The sequence below is a fragment of the Ceratotherium simum genome, chromosome 4, assembly GCF_057802395.1.
Source record: "Ceratotherium simum simum isolate JZ-2026a chromosome 4, ASM5780239v1, whole genome shotgun sequence".
NCBI lineage: Eukaryota > Metazoa > Chordata > Mammalia > Perissodactyla > Rhinocerotidae > Ceratotherium > Ceratotherium simum.
The window spans coordinates 74,351,566-74,367,528 of NC_141903.1; the positions used below are offsets into that span (position 1 = coordinate 74,351,566).

General features: G+C 36.8%; 1 protein-coding gene across 2 annotated transcripts in view; it reads left to right on the forward strand.

The window, feature by feature from the left end:
* The first annotated feature begins 429 nt into the window (after window positions 1-429).
* Window positions 430-15,963, forward strand: part of KIAA0825 (KIAA0825 ortholog) — a 355,127-nt gene continuing 339,593 nt past the window's right edge. Inside the window, exon 1 of one of the 2 annotated variants that reach the window (XM_087430038.1) lies at window positions 430-598. In XM_087430038.1, the coding sequence (XP_087286164.1) occupies window positions 489-598 (110 nt within the window). In that variant the 5' untranslated portion in view covers window positions 430-488. The remainder of the gene's footprint in view (window positions 599-15,963) is intronic. The other variant, XM_087430037.1, reaches the window with a different exon arrangement.

Here is a 15,963-nt window from a genome sequence, read left to right on the forward strand (position 1 = left end):
TTGTCCGCTCTCTGAGAATTGCAGCTGGGTGGGGCTGGCCTCAGGCACAGGAGCACCCAATTGTTTCAGGCTTTGGAAGGTGGGCCAAACCCCCTATGTGGGTCTTTGAGAAACACAAGTCTTCTGCAGCTGACAAGCCCTGCTGCCCACAGGTCCACACACACAGTCAACACAGTCCTGCCCAGTGTGCGTGCCCCGACCTCCCGAAGCGGACCCAGTCTCTCCACGGCGGGAGCCCCACACACTCCACCACTGCCCCACACTCTCCACCCGCTCCTTGTGCACACCCTGCCCCACTGAAGTCAGCTCAGTTGTCAGGCTGCAGAGAATCCAGTCACCAATCTATGCAGGCCCACAAGTTGCCTGAGGGCTTGTTGTTGGGTGGGGCCAGTTTCTAGGGTGGGCTGCCTGCCCTGGCTGAGCTGGATTAAATCCGTGCTCTAGCGGGTGGGGCAGACCCTGGGCTAGCAGGCTCAGGGAGAACTCCAATGGCGTCTGTGTCAGCACGCCCACACCAGGCCACAACAATGGCCGCCGCCAACGTCCCAGTCCCTGGAGAGGTCTCACCCCTCACCAAGATGCACCCAGGGCCTATTAGGTGAGTCTCTTTTCACCACAGCACTGTGCACGTTTCTTTCTGGTGATTTTAGGTTGCTTTCTGAAACGGGTGAGTTTGCGCGCGGGCCCTTTAAGAGCCGGTTTTAGTTTCTTTGTGAACCAGCTTTTCTGGGGGTACTCCCCAATGTTTTAGTAGCAGGCAAAGTCAGATATTCTGCCACTCGTCTCGATTGTGCTGTGTCCACAAAATGCCCACAGCGGGGGCGCTCCCTGGCTCAGGGCCCCGCCACTCCAGGGAGGCTCTGTACCTGTGAGCTGCTCCCGGTGGCTGTGAAGCTGGCGGCTTGTGAAGGCGGCGTTTTTCCTCTCCAGAAGGGAAGTCTCTGCCTCTTCCACCTCAATTAGGATTGTCCGTTGTTGCAGGAGTTCCTCTTATCCAGTTTTCAGTTCCTTCTCAGGGGTAATTTTTCTTTCTTTTTTTTTTTTTTAAAGATTTTATTTATTTTATTTTTTTCCCCCCAAAGCCCCAGTAGATAGTTGTATGTCATAGCTGCACATCCTTCTAGTTGCTGTATGTGGGACTCGGCCCCAGCATAGCTGGAGAAGCAGTGCCTCTGTGCGCGCCCGGGATCCGAACCTGGACCGCCAGCAGCGGAGTGCGCGCACTTAACCGCCAAGCCACGGGGCCGGCCCTGTCTCAGGGGTAATTTTTCCACGAGTAGTTGTAAATTGGCTGTGTCCACGGGAGGAGGTGAGTTCCGAGTCTGCTCACGCCGCCATCTTCAGTTTGCCCCGCCTGCAATGCATTTTTTTAACCTGTGTGTCATAGTCCAAAAAATTTGAAAATACTGTGAGGCTTGGTCTCCACAACTTCATTGTGATATTATGAGCACTCTGCTTTCTCATGCATTCCCCTCATATATCTCCTCCATCTCTGTTCTGGACATTTCTGTTTGTATAATCCACTCAAAATCATCATGTGTAAAATTGAATTGGCCATGCCTTCTTATCAGCATTTTCCTTCTGAGTTTTTGAAATCTATTTTTAAACTACCATTCTGTCATCCAGTTTAAAATTTCAGAATTTTCTTTGTAATAATATAGCCCTTACTATGTAAACTTCCCTACAACCTCATCTCACTACCCTTTCCTATCATTGGGCCCTAACCAGCAGAAAATCTTATGGGCAGCCATAGGAGTCATCCACTCCTCTGCTAACTTCTTGAAGGCTAGCACGGACACACACTAGTATCTATGGCTGCCTTCAGCTAGACCAAAGAACCTTTGACAACAAGCATGCGCGCTCTGTGTGATACTCACCTCTTTATCATAGCCATTACTGTCATAATTGGGCTTTTCTTCCACTGATTTTTATTGCCCAGGAAGAGCCACACCCTTGCTTTTACCCTTTGGTAGTTTCTAACGACATATCCACAAGTTGCCTTTCTCTTAACACTACTTTATAATTTTCACATTGTCCTGTTTGGTTTCTCTGATGACTTGGGTCTAAAGTCTAAGCTTGTTGATGCCTGGGACATGTAACACCTGCCAGGTTTTCTCTCAGCTATAATTGCCTGCCTCACTCAGCAGCCCCAAGCTAGCTATTCATACCCTGGAAAGTCATTTCAAAAGCTATCTTTCCTTTTCTCCTGGCCACCTTCTCATCATCACCTTCATCTGGATTAATTCACTATCCTTCTAATTGATCTTCCTACTTCTATTCTCTCACCCCACACTAAACCATCTTAACACCCTGTTTGATCAATATTTGTAAAACACTAGTCATGTACTGCCTTAGTAGAACATTTTATGACTCCCTGTTATGTACAGGATGAAGTCCAAATATTTTCCTCCTAGAGGAAAAAAGACCTTAGCCTACCTTTCTGGCCATAACATACCTCTTCAATTTATCTTCACTATTTTTAACCATGAATTTTCTGCTCTGGTTCCCCAAAACTGTCCTGTTTATGCTCTAGGGATGTTCTTATCATTTTAATTACCAGGGTCCCTTATTGGTGGTGGTTCATGAATCTGGAGCAGGTAGTTGTGGCTGGGGTTTAGGAGTGGGATCCCAGTACATACAAAGAAACCTCAAGTTTAATTACACTTTGGCAATGAGAAGTTAGTAAGAGCTTAGGTTGTGGAAGAGGAGGGAAATAAGCAAGAGACATTATTTACTTCTCAAGTTACTGTCTGGCTGAGACTTCTTATGTTCTCCCTTCACTAATCGTTGGGTCATTCCCAGAATCAGAGAGCACTTGAACCTATTTACAGTGAGAGATTAAATGTCTCCAAGTGTGAGTTGTGTGAGGCTATGAGTTTTGAAGATCACTGGCTTCCCACTTTTAGAAATGCCTTTATCTTCCTTTTTCTTAGTACCCTGGCTTCCATATCTCCATCTGCCCGTAGGGAACTTCCCACTGCAGGACTTCTAGATCATTTGTTACTTGTACCACTTGGTTGATACTAAATTAGCTAATGCTTTGTCTTATTTTTTGTATTTTTTTGTTTGTTTATTTCTCTTTGCTTCTCATGTGTCAAAAGTAAGACATGCTCATCATAATGAATTCAAACAAAAATAGAATATTATAAAGAGTAAAAATTCCCTTTTCCCTGTCCCTTTTTAGTTCCATCACCCACAGATTAGCACAGCTAATAGTTTGTTAAGTATCTTTCCTGAATCTTTGGGATGGTTGGTTTGTTTCTTTGGAAGTATTATACTGTGTCATGCTGTATACGTAGTTCTGTAACTTACTTTTTAAAATGAAATAATACAGTATTCTGGAAATCTTTCCATGTCATGCCATACAGAGCTATATTATCATTTTTTATAGGTGCATAAGTTCTATTTTGTATATGTTATATTGTTACTTAAATTACATATACTGACATCACATCATATATTTGCTTTGCCCAGGATAGTTCCATTTTATCCTTTTATCTCAATATTTCATCTGGTTTAGCTTTGGCTCAGATATTTCATTTTTGAATGAAGTATTGTTTAATAGTTGCATATAAAGAAACCACGATAGGTTTAGGTAGACCTACATTTTGTACTTCTACATTCTGACATGATCTCATGTGAGATGCCATTGTAGTGAACGGATTCTCACTTTAACATATGGCTAAATTGGCGATAACCGTTTCTCTTTTCAGATCTTTTTCAGAAGTAATATGAGCTAACACATCTTTTTCCAGGACGGCATGAAGGGTGCTTGCTGATAAAGTGAATGCACTCTGGCATGAGCAGTTTGGTACAGCTAACTTCAGATCTTGGGTGATGGTGGTGGCGGAAGTATTTGATGCTGCTACCCCTGCTGTACACTTGATGTGCCAGCCAGTTGTGCTGGGCCCGTGCCTTGGTCTAACATTTCCCAGCTTTTGTTCAGTCTTGCCATAGAGTGAATACAGATTGAACTCTATTGCTACAAGGGTTTTATCATGTATCATATGGTATAAACCTATAACTTCTTATTTATTTTCTTGTTGGGTAACACATTTTTATTTTGTAGTAACCTTTTTGGCGACAGTGTTAGAAAAAAAAAAAAAAACAGCAGTGCACATTTAACAATTGGTACTGAATTTCCTTTGACTTGCCGAAAAGAATTAATGTACACTCATACTATGGGGCGTGTGATGACATCACTGACTACCTGAAAACAAGAAGAAATGAATCTACTAAAGACGTGTCGACATCTACTGCACAGTCTTATTTTAAGACTGCCTGAAAAGACTACGTTTTAATACTTAGCTGCAGAATTCGTGTACCACTCTGTGAAACAAGACTTTTACTTTAGATCAAGTGACTGTTCTAAATTAATTTCTCTCATTTTCAGTTTCAAGTTTTCTTGCGCATGTATGAAAGGTGAAACGATAGTTGTATTGTCTCCATTAAATGATGCCAGTTTTACAACAGTATCATTGGATATTTCTAATAAAAAAAAATTAATTCCAGTAATGGTTCAAGTTTCTCATCTAATTTATGGAATCAAAGTAAAGCATTTAGAAGTTCATTCTGTCAAAGGTGAAACACTTGACATTATTGTGAATACTATTGTAAGTTGAATTGTAAAGTGCAATATAAATGATAAAATTATTTGCTCTTGGTGATATTAAAAATATGTTATGGTGGAATATAACATCATAAAATTTTTTTAATAAATTTAGAACCTATGGAGAGAATAATACTTGAAATATGTATTCATATTTCACATGCTAATTCATAATTACATCAATAAATATGCAAAATCTGCATTTAAATAGAAGATATAGTTGTCAAAAAGTACAAATATGTTTATACGTACACAAAATAACCAGCCTATAAATTTTTATGTTTAGACTGATGTTAAACAAAACAAAAATAACTTAAGCATGGCAGTATACACTTTCTCTTTTTGAATTTTAGAACTGTTTGAGACTTGGAAGAATTAGTTTGTAAATCAGCTCAAGTGTCCTACCATAGTATTAAATACTTTTGTAAAAACGTCCTCTAAATTTTGGTTGCAGTTTCTTCGAAATCTATTAGAAATCTTTAATTAAAGTGTTCAACAAATAGAAGGCAAAAAAATTTCAGTTTATTGAAGCTTTTAGGGAATTGCAATTATTGAAAAAAAAACTTGCAAATAGGAAAACCTTGAAATATATCCCCATGAAGTCAAAGAAGGAACCCAACAAATTAAATGATGAGAGCACAAATGATGTACAAGATTTAATTGTGAAATTTCATAATTGCGTTTTGAAATATCTAAACTTGTGGGGAGCCTATTTTGATGACGTTCATATTTTTTTTATATAATTTTTTGTTTGAGGAAGATTGAGCTAACATCTGTTGCCAGTCTTCCTCCGTTTTTCCTTTTTTCTCCCCAAAGCCCCAGTAGATAGTTGTATGTCATAATTGTACATCCTTCTAGTTGCTCTGTGTGGGACACCACCTCAGCATGGCTTGATGAGCGGGTGTGTAGGTCCTTGCCCGGGATGGGAAACGGCAAACCCCAGGTCACCGAAGTGGAGCGCCTGAACCTAACCGCTATGCCACTGGGCTGGCCCTGGAGTTCATATTTTTAATTGAATAAATTTATATTCTGTTCAAGAATGAAGTTAAACTGGGAAAGCCTAATGTTTGCAGTATCTAAATTAAGCAAAACATTCAAAATAATCATAAATATTTATTTGATGAGTTTTGTCTCTTTAAATTATTGGTCAAAAAAAGGCACTTTCCATGGAGGCCAAAAAAATAGCAGCTGTGAAAATGTTTAGCTAAAATATTTATGTATTTCATTATTAAAAATTGAAGTAGACAATATTTCCACTAGGAAAATTTGTTCTTAACTAATAAATTTACCAGGTAGCTTAGCACCTGAGAAAGAGTATATAGAGAGTTAGTTGAAGGTGTCAACATTTAAAATTTACTAACCATAAAATGTAACTTGGAAAAATATAAAAACAACACATTCATATTTAAAAAATACATTCTTCAGGGCCAGCCTCGATGGCCTAGTGGTTCAAGTTTGGCGCGCTCCGCTTTGGCAGCCCAGGTTTCATTCCTAGGTGTGGAATCACACCACTCCTCTGTTAGTGGCCATGCTGTGGCTGCGGCTCACATCAAAAAAAAAAGGAGAAAGATTGGCAATGAATGTTAGCTCAGGGTGAATCTTCCTCAGCAAAAAAAACACAAAAAAACATTCTTCAGAAAAATATCTGTGAGAGACAGGTACAACTAAGAAATTAATTAAAATATGTGAACATGTGTTAAGAATCATCTGTTTATATATTTTTAATGTTCAAATAATATAAATATTTTTTACTTTACTGAGCACAGATATAAGAATTTTTTTGAAAGAATGTTATTTTTGAAAACTTTTTGAATATAATTATTATATAGGTCAACAAATAAAATAAAACCACTTAACTGGTTAGTAAATATACATTTAAAAGTTTAACTCTTTCCTCTTATTTTCCTCTCTTTCTCTTAAGAGTATGACTCTTCTCCCAGTCACCTAGAGTTAAAATCTTGCTGTAAACACTGATTCCTCTCTCTGTGTTACAAAGATCATTCTGGTGATAGGATAGAGAACGAGTCACAGGGAGATGATGCAAAAAATAGGGAGACTCTTTAGGAAACCGCTGCACTAATCCAGATGATGGAGTTTGAACCTACACAGGAGCAATATGAGAAGATGGATGGATATGAGTGACAAGAGGGAAGACTAATCATTTGGCTATGGGATTGGTGAGAGAATGTTGGAATGTGAGGGATGACTCCCACATTTCTAACATGAGCACCTAGGTTGATAGTGGTGCTGTTAACTATCATAGGGACCTCAAGAGAAGGAAGAAATTTCAGAGGGAAGATAATAAAATTGTTTGGCGGCATGTTGAGTTTCAGGTGTCTGTAGGACATCCAAGGGAGCTATTTGGTATGGAGTTGGATAGTTAGAACAGGAGCTCCAACACACAGGTTGTAGTGGAAGACATGGATGTGAGTGACACTGTCCAGTCAGAGGACCAAGGGAAAGAGAAAGAAAAGTTGCTGATAAAGGAAACTGAGCTTTGGTGTCCAGGATAGGACTGGGGGAGAAACAGTGTTCTAATAGACAGTGGATTGGCCTTTGGGAAAGGAAGAGCCCAGCACAAGTGTCGCGTGTAGCAGCTTGGAGGGAAGATTTGACGTTTGGCAATTTCGAGGTTCTGTAACTGTAGGAGAAATTCAGGCCTAGCTTATACAGGAAATGTTCCCAGAAATATTTTACCATTTGAAACTTTTAGATTTAAGTTTAATAAGTTAAACTTCAAAGATATAGTAGTCCTTACTATAGTTTTACAACTAACTTTTATTCTAATACTCCTCTACAAACTTACTGTCGTTATTCATTTCTACTCTGACTTTTTTGAAGTTTTACATTGTGTGTACAAGGGCACATGTATTAGTATTAGAGTGGACTTTTTAATATCTTGTCAAGAACATCAGTTTTATAATTTGACACATAGAACTGTTCTAGAAATTTGACTTTGAAGTCAAGTCAATCCAAAACAATTTAAAAAATCTCTTTAGATTTCGTTCTTAGAACCTGTTTCTTAATGCTATCTATGGGTAAAATTTTAGCTTTTTTACATTTTATTTTTACTTATTAGCTGTTACTTTTCATAGAATATAATCTGTATCTTTAAATTTTATTTAGTAATTAAAGCACCGATTTTAAGTAGTTTTCCTCCTACAATCTATGCCTCCACATTACCTCTTATGTGTTCATTTTGATGCCTCAGCTTTGGTGTGTGATCATCTTTTAGTAGAAAAATGCTGGGTTCTTTCATCACAATTACAGTCATTGGTCTGATAATCCTGTGAGTCAATCTACACTAAACAAGAAGCTCATATCAAACTCCTGGCAGGTTTAGTTAAAATTAAAATGCATGTTCAACAGTAGAGATTGTCAAGTGTGGAAATAATATTTGTCCAGCTGGACAGCTTTCTTTTGTAGTTGCTAAATGAAAGTTGAGATTCTGTCTGCTCCTTGAAAGCTTCTGTGTCATGAAGGTAATTTGGACTGTTTGTGGTTTGACAGGGATTATTAAAATCAGATGAAGTGAAGGGAAGCAAGTGTGAGAGAGCAAAATTGACACTGACACTCTCTATTATTTGCAGCTTGGATCATGATGACTATGTTGATATGATAGACTCACTGTTGAGATATGTTAAGCAGCAAATAAAGTAAAAAGCAAGTATAGTGATGGATTTTCAGATTTAACATGAAGAAATCCAATATTTACTTTCACTGATTGCTTTTTAAATAGATTTTCAGGTCATTTCATATGAATTTGTTCATAACCAACAACAAATTATCCTTCTATTGAACTATAGAATTAAAAAGTATACTGCAAAGGCACTATAACAGAAGATTAAATATTAAAGAAATAGATCACATGATTAAAATAATAGAATTTTAAAACTAGAAGGATCCTTAAAGATCATTTTTATCTAATTTCCTTTTTTTGTAGATGAAAACTAGAAAGAGTTTTAAGGTATCACTTTTAAATTTTACGTGATAGCTTAATTGTTAAATCCTGATTTTTCTCCACAAGTATATTTTCTTACCTTTGCACAGTATTTTAAAAAATGATTTTAAGTTGTTGAAAGGCATTTAAAAATGATTTAATCCACAATTGTAGATAAGTTTTTTCTGTTTGAAGATAATATACAAATTATGTTATTATAGTTGTATGTTGCCTCTAAATAGTATTATCTACATTGATGAAGTAAATGCCTTCCATAAATGTGATTTTCTACTGAAAACATCCTTAGTAGGGAGAGTTATAGCTAGAAGGCTATTTTAAGATGTCAGTCAAGGGCATTTATATTATAAAAATTTAATTAAATATGAAAAACTGTATGTATAAAACAAGATAAAGAGCCTGGAGTTGTCCTATGCCTTGTGGGAAAGCGTCAGTGGTTTTTAAGCAGGGAAGTGAAATGATCTGATTTGGTTTGTAAAATGAGAAGTCTAATGCCACTGTGCAAACTAGACACCAACTGAGTGTCCTACAATTCCATTCACATCAGTTCTAACACTAACTACCTGGGGTTAGCACAGGCCCTACAAGTTAAAGGCTCAGTCCCATAAGACTACCGCCACTTCAGACGTGAGCCGCAGATGGGGTCTCCAGGTGAAACCCACTTCTGCCTGGTTTATTACAAATTCGGGGGTACCCTCTACCCCCCCTCAAGTTCAATAGTTCATTAGAATGACTCACAGAACTCAGGAAAGTGCAATACTTCTGATTACAGTTTTATTAGGAAAGATAAAACTCAGAAATGACCAAATGGAAGAGATGTACAGGACAAAGTAAAGAAGCGGGTAGGGGACACAGGGAGCAAAACCCAAATACACGTTTCTTCTTTTACCACAGCATGTGAGTCTTTGAAGCCAGATAGGAGGTTTTTCCTTTTTTTTTTTTTTTTCCAGCAGGAAGTAACATCAGATTTGGGACACTGGTAGCAGAAAGAAGTCAAATTTGAGAGCATTTGGTGACCATTTAAGATTAGGGAGAGAAAGGGACAAAGAATTTGGTGACTGTTTAAGATAGGGGTCAGCAAACTTTTTCTGTTAAGGGCCAGATAGTAAATATTTTAGGATTTGTGGACCACATATGGCCACTGTAGCATATTCTTTTTTGTTTGCTTTTTATTTTTACAACTTGTCAGAAATGTGAAAACCATTCTTAGCTCTCAGGCTATAGAAAAAACAGACTATGCCATAGTTTGCTGACACCTGATTTAAGATACTAGGGCAAGGGAGAGGGAGATAAGATAGGTGGTGACCCTATAACATAGGAACAGAAGCCAGTTTAAGGAAAAAATTTTGAATTAAATTTTGGACATTTTGAGTTAAGGGACCTTTGAATCAGCAAAGTGGAATTGTCTAGTAAATGCTTGGAAATATGTAAGGGGGTTTTGGAGGAGGAACTAGGGTTAGAGATATAGACTTTTATAGGTGAATGAGGTTACTCAAGAAAAGCATGTAGAATAAGAGGAGCAAGAACTCCAACATGAAGTGGATAGGAATAGAAGGGTAAGATAAATTTCCTTATTCCCTTTCCCAAGTTAGGCAAGGAGAATAAGGACATTTGGGAAGACTACAAATGAGAACTCTTAGGAGGAGATTTTTTGAGGTCTGAGGAGGAGAAAATCCAATGAATAAAAGTAAAAAATTTAAAAAATTAAAACACTTTAAGAGAAAAAAGCAAAGTAAATCTACTATGATAAAATTACACAGAAAGAAGCAGTAGCTTTGAATGAAGAATGCTCAGGGAATGTATCTAAAATGAGAAGCAGGCCTGGAGAGAACCCTGTGGTGAATATCAGTGTTTAATCGCAGAGATGAGAGAGGAGCCAATAAAGATGTTTAGGGTTTAATAAAAACTATTCTGGTTAATTTAAGCAAAAAAACAAAAAGTTGCTGTTGGGCAGTGGACCAGGGAGAGGATTTATTGTGTCTATGTCACAGAACCAAAATAAAACTGTATGAGCAGTCAGTCAGTCATAGAAGGACAGGAACTGGGCAGTTATAGGGGCCTCAGCCAAAAAAATCCCTGCACTTTCTCTTGAGAGGCTGGAATTAACTTGATTGGATTACAACCTGTGATTCCCTGTCCCTGCTTTCATTCCAAATTTCAGAATTAGTTTAGTATTCCTCTCATGGTTCAGGTTGGGTCAAATGTCTAACCCTGGATCAGTTAGTTATGACCAGGAAAGCTGGGTCCTCTAGCATAGAAATGGACCACCATTGTATATCCATATACCATATGTCAGATAAAAATGAAATGTTGTAGCTGGCCAGCTACCCACAGTGGGGGCTTCTACCAGGAGAGTGTGAACAAATGGTGTGAGAGATAAGAGAACTAGGAAAGCATAATACTTAGGAAGATTGACTAGAGAGGAGACAATTTAAGGAAGAAGGAGCAGCTATCACTACCAAATAGTGCAGAGATTGAGTATGATAGGAACTGAAAAATATTTTGTCAGTTTCAATATAAGGCTAGAGGCAGAAACCAGATTGCTCTGGGTTGAGAAGGGAATGAGAGATGAGAACATAATATTAGGAAATACGGATGACTATTCTGAGATGCTAGGTTATCAAAGGAAGGGGTTCCTAGTGAGGGGTTTTATTGGTTTCTAAAAAGCAAGAAACTTGAACATGTTTATAGTCAGTTGAAAGGAATATCAAGGGCCGGCCCTGTGGCTTGGTGGTTAAGTGCGCGCGCTGCGATGCTGGCGGCCCGGGTTCGGATCCCGGGTGCTCATTGAGGCACCACTTCTCTGTCCATCCTGGGGCCGAGTCCCACATACAGCAACTGGAAGGGTGTGCAGCTATGACATACAACTATCTACTGGGGCTTTGGGGGCAAAAAATAAAAATTAAAAAAAAAAAGAAAGGAATATCAGTGATATAGGACTAGTTAGTGATGATTGAAGGAGCAAAGCCTTGAAAGTCATAAAAGGGTATTTCAATGGATATATTTAGTCATCAAATTAATGTTAATTAATAATATTACAAAAATTTAGGAGAACAGTATCACATTAACATGACTAGCTAATTAATACTATTAACAATATTTTAGGAGGAATTCTTAAACCCTTGGAACATACTTTAAGAACCCTAATCTTTTAGAAACACCCATTTAGATACAAAATGCTTGCTAAGTTCAAATCATTCTTATCTAATTATTAAGAGTTCCTTAAAAATGTAACTGACATCTCATAAGCTTTGTTTGTTATTATTCCCAGTTGCTACATAATACAACTGCCTTTTAAAGAGTGCTCCATAGCTGTCTACTAATGCAGTTGTTCTATTTTCCAAATTAATGGGATTTTGCTGTACTTGAAAATTCATTAGTTAATCATAAGGCCAAGAGTTGTGACATTATTTAGTTCTAATCTCAAAATATATAATTATTTTATGATTTTTAAATCATGTGAAATGTATGAGTGCCAAGTTATAAAAGAATGCTGAAATTAAAATTCATTTTCAATTATCTTGGTTTCACTGTTGTATTAAAGCAAGGGATGGCTAGGATTGCATATTGAAGATTATAAAGAGTTATTAAAATGAAAATATTGTGTAGAAAGAGAAGTGCACTGAAAAAGAAAGAAAGCAATGTCAGATTTCATGAGTAAAGCATATGACAATTAATTCTGTTTGCTTGTCAAGCTACAATAGTGTATTCTGACTGATCTTGTCAATGTCTACTTCATACATACACATATATAAATTACTAATAGAGGAGTTACAATGAAATATTTTATATTTTATCAAAGGGGATTTTAATAGCTGTAGTATGTTGATATGAGTACTTACTGGATGTATATTGATATTCTAGCCTATATAATTATAATAATCAGAAACACAATTATTAGTAGAAAGCATAGCAGTCTGTGGGGGAAAACTTAATATATAACTGAGAGTTGAGATAATAAATTGAATAAAATAACAAGTTCTTTATTTCCTAATATAAGACTTTAGTGTATAAGGTATTTTAAATAACTATCACCAAATTGGGATCCATTTGGTGGTTTCTCAGTCTTTGAGGGAGGCTAAAACATTAAAATTTCAACTCCTAGTAGTTGATGAAAAGAAATAAATTTCTGGCAACTCTGAAATATCACAGGGGAGGAGCTACCCTTAAAAAAACAAAGATTTTTTGGGGGAAATTATATAGGTTTCATAATGAAGGAAATTTATAATGGTTCTAGGGAAACTGTTAAATATGGCAATAAAGAAGTCAACACATATAAGAAGTAAAATAATTATTTTATAAGTATGAGTCTCTACAGAGAGGCAATTTATAGCATTGTGACTGAGGACAGCCTTTGAAGCAGTCTCAATCCCAGCTTTGCAACTTCCTATGTAAATGACCTTGGGCAAGTCATGAACCTCTCTGTCTCGGTTTCTACATCTTTAACATGGAGGTTATAATAGTACCTATCCCATAAGATTATGGTAAGAATTAAATGATTTCATATATATAAAGTGAAGAACAGTTCATGGCCTGTGTAAATGCTACATAAAAGTTAGCTGTTATCATTAATAGTATTATTATTTAGCCATCATATCTTTAACCCATGTTTCAATGAATGAGTTCACTGAACTCCATAAAATTTTCAAGACTTAGTAACGGTTAAATTTTGAATTATATAATGTTGACAGGACTTTGTGAATGATATAGGAAGACTACTTTGTGACTAGATATGGATAGAAAAGTGAAAATGAGCCAGGCCAGAAGAAAAGGCTGGTACAGGTTTAGGAATGTCTACCTGGTCAAAGTTTGTTTTCACTTTGTTTTTTAATCAAATCAGCGACTCAAACCAAACCAGCAATACAAAGAATAATACAAATAATATAAAGAATAATAGATCAAGGATACATGATGGCTTTGAAGGTATGATTCCGTAATGTCACCCTTTTCCTTGTGGAGGTATAATGCCCAAAGTCAGTTGGTCTCAGACATCTTTTGTTGAGTGAAGAGTGTGCCAAGTCAGAGGAGCCCAGAAACATGGGCTAGCTGCTTCTTAGAATATTTTAGGGAGTTAGGGGCTTGGGGGTGGAACATCAGTACAGAGCATCTACCTATTACCATGAAAGAATATCTTGCTGCTGCATATTTCCTCTTTTTACATGTTATTTCTCGCTAAGCTATAGATTCTGCTTCGGCTTTTCATGTAGCAGTCCTGGGGAAGAGAAAAGGGCAGAATTAAAAATGGCTCTGAGAGTCCAAGATACAAGAAAAATGATGGTGTTTATGAATGAAATAGTCCATTGGAAGAGTTAATTTGTGGAGTTCCGAAACATGTCCTTCTCCTACCATTCCTTATAGAATACAGCAAATTTATAGCTAGAAGAAACGTCAGAGCCTGAAAATCCATTCACCTCATTTTATAAATGAGGAATGTGAGCTCCACCCCTCTTGAGAGATTGAGTGACTTACTCAAAGTCATATAAACATTAGCATACCAGGATCTTACACAAAAAATGATAAGAAATATAGGAGAATGAACATTTAAAAACAGTATTATGGAATAGCAATTTCAAAAACAAAGTTATTATACCTTAAAAAAAGTTATAGCTCCCATTTTGATTGATCATGAATTAGGATAAGAGACTTTATTCAATATGTCAAATTATTATTGTCTCCTTGATGACAACTTAATAGGTGGAAGTATGGGAACATAAACAGAATGTAAAGCTGTATCTTGACCCACAGCTTCACGGCCTCTTCCTTGTTCCCCCTAAATTTTTCAAAGGTAGTTCTACCTTTCTGAAATACCACTGAAGTAATTGCCAAAGTACATTAGTCCCTCAATAATTGACTTTTCTGTTGAGGTCATAGTTGTCTTTTACTTAGAGAATAGCAGTGATCTTTCTACTGGCTCCCTTCCTTATGGTCTTATTCTTTTTACTGTCTCTGCTCCTTCATGATGCCCAACATAGTGTCTGACACACTCTGGGCCTGAGGAGTGCACGTAAGGAAATGGGAGGATTGGTGCCTGTGCTCATGCTCAGTCAGTGCATGCTTCTTTCTCACCACGGTTCTGCAGGGATCACTGTCCTTCTAATGAGAAAACTTCTAAATCCAAACTTCAACATCACCTACTGCAGTCTACTCTCCCTCCTTTATTTATTCCTCGTGTTGGTCCAGTGCATCCCTATTCACTCAGGTTAATTTTTTCACCTATTAGTTTTATTTTGCCCATCAAGTTTTCTCTTATCCTGTCACACAGCATCTTAAACTTGCTGTGTCTTTACCTATAAAGGTGACCTTTACTTCTCTTGTCCTTCATCACTTTATCATCATAGATATGGAAACATCACAGATCTATGCAGGTCACATGAAAACTCTGAACCATCATCATTCTGGTACCCTTTCATTGTTATCAAATGACATTCTTTTAATGCATTCTTGCTGTTTATTGATTAACTTCTATACTGAGGTTAGAGAATATCACATAACAATGTAGATTGGGAATCCTTCAAAATCATGGTCACCAACTACATCTGAATGCTCAACATGTTTCAGTCCATTATTGTTTTACTCCAGAACTGATTTCAGTGAAGGACAGACACAACACACACATTCAATATCAAAATAATAGAAAACAACAGATTTTCTTTTAATAGCATTTGCAAGCACAAATACCAAGAAATAATGCAAAAAGTTTGGTGAAAGGGTCATAGTCAAAGATATTTAGGAATTATGTAAGTTTTGAATTAGATTTTGAAAGAAATTATAAACATGAATTGGCAAGAGAGAAGTGTTAAGGTTAGACGATGTTTCAAATGAAGATAGAAAATGTAAAATAAAAGATCATAAGCCCCCTGAGAGCGGGGGTAATTTCTGTTTTAAGTATCCTTTTCTAATTATATATAAAATAAGTACTTATTGCAAAAACATAGGAAAACGCTAAGTATAAAGAAGAAAGTAAAATTCAACTATAGTCTAAATACCCAGGGATAATCATTTTAACATTTTGGTTAATATTGTTTCTACAAAACGGTATTTTGTATGCAGTAAGTGAGTCATTTCTCAAGAGACCATAACCCTCAGATTTTAAAGCCAAATAGATCTGGGTTCAAACCCTACCTCTAACACTGGTTAGCTATGTAACTGAGACATGTTAGTTAATCTCTTTGGGCCCAAGTTTTCTCCTCTATAAATGAGGATAATAACTATTCTGTAGAGTTATTATGAGAATTAAGGAAGATGATGTATGTAAAGAACCTTGTACATAGTAGATACACAACGAAAGATATGCAACAAATCTATTATTGTTATTTTGCCATTATATTTTAGCTGATTTCTATACATACCTTTTAAGTTTTGAATTTGTGGAGTCTGAATTAATGAGGCTTTATAG